The sequence below is a fragment of the Prosopis cineraria genome, unplaced genomic scaffold, assembly GCF_029017545.1.
Source record: "Prosopis cineraria cultivar Desert tree isolate PC_DT_omini unplaced genomic scaffold, ASM2901754v1 PC689, whole genome shotgun sequence".
NCBI lineage: Eukaryota > Viridiplantae > Streptophyta > Magnoliopsida > Fabales > Fabaceae > Prosopis > Prosopis cineraria.
The window spans coordinates 1-6,075 of record NW_026556014.1 but is presented as its reverse complement, the minus strand read 5'-3'; the positions used below and the strand labels follow the sequence as shown (position 1 = coordinate 6,075).

The window sequence follows — 6,075 nt, the reverse complement described above, 5'->3', positions numbered from 1 at the left end:
AGGATTTTTTTTAGGAACTCTACCCATGTTTCTTCTCATAGCTGGTATCAAATCCTGATAAAAGAGATCAAGGGTTATGTCAGATATCCAACGCCAATGTAGAATTTTGTTGAATTTTTATGACATAGATCAAAGATGATGGTGTTGTTAATGATGACTCTTGTTTTTTTGACCCGTGCTCGTAGGATGGTTAACTTCCAAAAGAGTAGAATCTAGGTCAAGTTGATGAAAATAAAAAAAGACATACATACATACATACATACATACATACATACATACATACATATATATAATAACTTTTTATCAGGCAAAGTGACCGTTCGAGTAAATGAGACTGATTATGTATATGAGGACCGAAACTGCAGATAGGGTTTTGTCATGTACTGGAGGTCGAGTAGTAGCATTCCACACTTGCTTTTATATCTTGTCTCTTTGCATGTATATATTGATATGTTTTGTTTTGTTATATATATCAAGTCACGTGAATGCCTCTCAGACGTCTTCTCTTTCTGCCCTTTATCCCCCTCTTTCACAACCCTATTACTGTGCAGTCATCCCTCTTTAGGCATCTTCTTCTTGCCCTGTACCTTAATATTCCATCCCTTATTCTGTCCATTTTTGCGGGTGTTAACATCCTCTCTCTTTCCTTCTGTTGGATCGTTCGATGATTCCTGTTGCTATGAACCCACCAAGCCCTTTCCTTCTCAAGGATCAAATAGAAGATCAGCACCAATTCTTCGTTTCTCCTCATAATCGGGATTCGTCAAGTGATTCTCTCTCGTCGTGTCCCAGTTTCTTCCACATACTTGATCCAACACAGACTAGAGAAACCCCAGAGTTAAGACGTGATCAAGAGGCAAGATCCTATCTTATTTTTTTCATATTCTTTTTTCAAGCCCGTCATCAACTTCACTTTGCAATTAATATATCTCCATGGTCCAGGCTTAAATATATGATTGATCTTAATTTTGTTAACTAGATATCCATGATCAGTAGTAGTGTAGCTATTTGACTGATCTTCGCTTTCTTAGTTTTTGAAACGTGAACGAAGTTTCATAGTCGATTAATTGCTGTACACGCCTGCACATATATATGGCTTGAATAAATAAGAAATTGTAGCAGCTATGGAAAAAAAAAGTATGCTGCTTTCTTGATGCATTCAGAACTGGTTTCTGTGATGGATGTAGATATCTAGGTCTAATTTCTTGCGCAAACATGTTTTTTGTGTCAGTTGGCTCGAAAAAACAACGATCATCATTCATATGCCTATAAATATATATATATATATATATATCGTGCAATCTTATTAATTACTTGTGGTCTAAATAATGTCTACCCATGTAGTCAGTATATGTTAATCATATCCTGATTAAGTGATTAAATATATGTGTAGGAGAATGGACTGGTGGTGCACGGTAGATCAAGCTGCAGTCACCAAGCTTGTAATTCATCCTTCAATTCACCCCAGACTCAACAAGTTAAGGATGATCGAAGAAACGCGTGTGGCTATAAAGAGGAAGAGGAAGAAGAAAGCACAAAAAGCGGATTCGAGTCTGCACAATGGATGTCTTCTAAGATGAGGTTAATGCCAAAAATGATCCCCAGCACTACCAGTCCTGTCCCTCACAAAGCATCGAATATTACTACAAATATCCGAACTCAAGAGCACCAGAAAACCCAAACCCAAAGAAGACCTTCAAACCACAGAAATAGCACAGCCATTAGGGTTTGTGCCGACTGTAACACAACCAGCACCCCACTTTGGAGGGGTGGCCCAAATGGTCCTAAGGTAAAATAATTCTTCTGATAACATTTTCCCCCTTGGATTTATTCTATTATCTCAGAACCTTACAATTTTCATTAATGGTGACACACTTATATATATGCATGCAGTCACTGTGCAATGCATGTGGGATTCGGCGGAGGAAGGCAAGAAGGGCTTTAATGGCGGAAGCTGGAAATGGTGCAGCGACTTGCAGATTAAATAGCAAGGAAAAGAAGGCTCGCACAAACCACTTTATAGCATTAAAGAATAAGTGCAAGGCGACGGCAAGCAACGCAGGGACGTCTCAGCAGAGAGAAAAGAAGAATATGGGTTTTAAGGATTTTGCATTTAGTTTCAGGAACAACGTGTCGGTGGTTGAGCAAGTGTTTCCGCCGGACGAAGTAGCTCAAGCGGCACTGCTTCTCATGGATTTATCTTATGCCTCTGTTCCTATTTAGATTTACTCTCACTCCATTTTATCTATTTATTTAGTACATTTATCTATAGCTAGCAATTGTTCATTTTGTTGCCAGTTTTGAAATGTAGCCAGGTGTTTTAGAAAGTAATGCCATGTAATTGTTGACCCGACAAATAAATAATAAACAGCCTGTGAATGTCTGAGAAATTGATCTTTCTGGTCCCGTGGCATGAGTAAACTCTACGCGCATGATGCTATCTGGTCCCTGGAAAAATTGATTTATTGTTATACAAGACTTTTTTAATTAAAATACAAGTATACAAATTTAACAAGCATGAAATTTTATAATTTTATATCGTTTGATTAAATTTTAAAAATATTTGCTCACGAATGTTGTAATTCCTTCAAAAAAAAATTATAACAAAAACAAATAAAATTACACATGAATCTCAATGGTTCTCTAAAACCTAGCCTGCCTTCTCAACTATGGAGTTTTTTTTAAATATTTTTAGATACTTGAAATATCACATCCTTTAATATAATTAAATATAATATTATGTTCAATAAGGAATTTATTTTACTGAATTATTATAAACATTATCATATAAAAAAATTTTGTGAGAGGCATGCCATATAACATCCTAATAATATATATCACAGAATCTCTATTTTTTTTTCCCTACAATTTGTTGTTGTTTTTTATTCAGATAGGATTCTCTAAAAGTTTAGGGGATAACTCACTAGATAAGGTCAATGCATACTTTCTAGTTCAAAAGGGCATTTACAAAGGTAATATATTGCCCATCAATAAGGTACTTACATTAATAACAAAAATTTGATTTCATAATATTGTGGCAAAGGCAGAAATAACCTTAGGGGGGGGACAATTTTTGGAAAACAAAAAAAAAATGCCACTCCCTCTATTTCAAAATATAAGGCAGTTTTAATAAAATTACACCTCCTAAAAAAGTAGCTAGTTATTTTTCAACTAATACTATTGTTTCATTTTTACCCCCTCTTTAATGGAATGTTTCAATTGAAAGTAAACAAAAAGTGACTTGTTTATTAGGAACATTTTTGATAAAAGTACATTAATTACAAATTAAAATATTAAAAATGTCTTATATTTTTAAATATCAAAGCCCTCAAAAAATACTTTGTATTTTTAAATGGATGGATTATTAATTTGAACTTTTAATTTTATGATTTAAAAATATTAGATGACAAATTATATAAAATTATCTTTACTTTTTAGAAGATTTTTGAAACAATAAAATAAAATCATATCATATATTTATGTTCTCCTCCGGTCCCTATATTATAAGGCACCTTTCAAAAATAAAATTATAAGATGCCTAGGTAGGATAATAAATGATGCTCCGTTTTTTTTTGTAAAATATCTTTAAAAAAATAAAACAATCTAATAATTTTTCTTAATCTACATGAAAAAATGTTAAAAAGTATATATAAATAATGAAGGGAGTATATTTTCGAACCATAGTATAAGTATCTTCTAAAAATCTTGCCTAGTTCAAAATATACAATATAGTCTAATTTTTTGAATTGTTTTTTCAACTATACTCCTATACACTATTTATTATTCTTTTTAAAAAATGCATGAATATTTTAATTATCATTATTAAGACACTTATATAAAATATTTAACGAGGATATAATTAAAAGGATATATAATAGATTAAGATTTTACTTAACCTTTTTTAGAACAGTGAAATGGTTATTGATGCCACGTATTATGATCTAAAGAGAATATATATAATGTGTGTGTGTGTAATATAAGACATTATTTTGCTTGGGGGGTTATTGTGGGAGAGTGTGTGTGAGCCCCGCGTGGGAATGGAATGAGAGGGAGGGGGATATGCAAAGAAAGTGCGCAGGCTTCCTCTCGCGGAGCAAGTAGTTGCACCTTTAATTATAAGTAAAGTCTTTATCAATTGGATCAATCGTTTGTTGATTCTCTTTCTTGAGATACAATATGGATTCTCTCAATAGTTTTTGCTATCACAAAAAACGCCAAAAAAAAGAACAGAAATATTCAAGGTGCCCATCTGAGCCCATAAGAAATACTCCACAAGGAAACCCCTAAATATCTGCCGAGTTTGTGTGGGCCGAATTGTCAGATGAATGGAGGCGTGTTTCTGTTGCTTCCCACAAATTTAGGTATATTTTCTCAACACGTCTACCTAATTTCCCAAACCCACCGTGGAAGAGCGTAGCGTCTAATTGGCCATCCTCCTCAGTTGAGCTGATTAAAATCCGCTGACTAATTGCCCTGAAAAAGAGAACAAAAGAAACAAAGAAAATACCTAACCAAAATCTCGGAGCGAATATATTTTAATATTCCTATTTCCTAGTACATTCCTGCATCTATTCCTAGTTTCACATGTGATGCAATAGGTGATGGTCTTTGCTGGCAAAAAAGGGGTAGGTGACGGTGTTGCTTTTAGTTTTTATGAGCATTTGAGACTTGACAGGTGATGTCTTTGTTTCCCAATAGCAAAAATTTGTCTATTGAATGGAAATTTAAAGAATGAATAATATTAGTCATATGGTTAGAATTTTAATTTTGTATAAATAAAACATATTAAATGTTAAGTAGCATATGAATGGCTGGTGCTAAAGATTAAAGAAAGCCACGCCCGCACTACTTCCGCCTGTTGAAAGTGATGCATGTGCAGGACGCGGAGTAGCATTGATAATGCTAGTCCTAAGAGCATGAGATTTCCTTCTTCCTTTTTTTTTTTTTCTTTTTTGGCCAGCAAGAGCATGAGATTTCAGCTTCCACAGAAAAAGTGTTGAGTCAACATATTCAAAGTACACAATGACATTCATTATGATGTAAGTTGGACTTAAACCGCATCAATGTCAATGTTATTAAAAAAAAAAAAATAAAATCTCCCTACCTATGCTTCTTAAAATTAAATTATTGTTATCCATTAAATTATTTATTTATATTTTACGCTCTGTGTTTAAATATTTAAAAAAAATAAAAATCTGTAAAATAAAAGCATATTCTGAGAGAAATTTTTAGGTAGATTGGATGCATCATATCATTGATGATCTGTTCAAAAAAAATAATATTTAAACTATATTAAATATAAATTAATTTTAATATTAATGATAGTAAAGAGAGAAAAAATAAAAATTAAATTTGTATTATATTATAAAAAGAAAATCAATTAAACAGATGGCACACAAATTCTATTTAAATTACTTAAAGCATTTTAATTGGACATACTGCAATGGCATAGTGCATTTAATTTACTTAAATATTTATCTATTAATTATTTTGAGTATATTTTTAAAAATAATCTAATACGATTCATAACAAAAAGTACTCGTAAATATGTCAGTACATATAAAAATGTTTATAAAATTTCAAAATCACCGTATAACAAATCATTTTTATAAATAAAGATATATAAATATATTATACAATGCCCTTTTGTATAAAATTTTTTACATACTAATCTCCCTTTTATTTATTTTAATCAAAGACATTTTTTTTAAATTATATGGATCTTCTCTTGAAAAAAATTCTCCCTGCTTATATTTTTTTAATAAATCTTAAAATTATTTGAATATCATTTATTTGTCATAAATATTGAAAGCAAAGCGTCATAGCCCTTTAAAGTCCTGAATCGCGCATTCGGGCTAATACATCCCCACTTGTTAAAATCTGCAAGATTTCCGCCCTCTTCAAATCCCCCCACCCCAACACATTATGTATGTAGGTATACATTATATACCTTTTTTTTATTTAAAAATAGAAAATATTTATATAATAAAATTTATTTTTAATAAACCTCATTTTTTTATATTTATATTTATTAAATATTTTATAATAAATATAAAGTTATTATCAATAAGAGCA

At 31.6% G+C, this 6,075-nt stretch overlaps 1 protein-coding gene across 1 annotated transcript; it reads left to right on the top strand.

Annotated features, from left to right (window-relative positions):
• Positions 1-491: 491 nt before the first annotated feature.
• Positions 492-2,390, top strand: LOC129298038 (putative GATA transcription factor 22). Its single transcript, XM_054936429.1, has 3 exons — positions 492-856; positions 1,394-1,789; positions 1,894-2,390. The coding sequence occupies exons 1-3, from the start codon at positions 665-667 to the stop codon at positions 2,221-2,223; spliced, it is 918 nt and encodes a 305-aa protein (XP_054792404.1). The 5' UTR covers positions 492-664; the 3' UTR covers positions 2,224-2,390.
• The last annotated feature ends 3,685 nt before the right edge of the window (positions 2,391-6,075 follow it).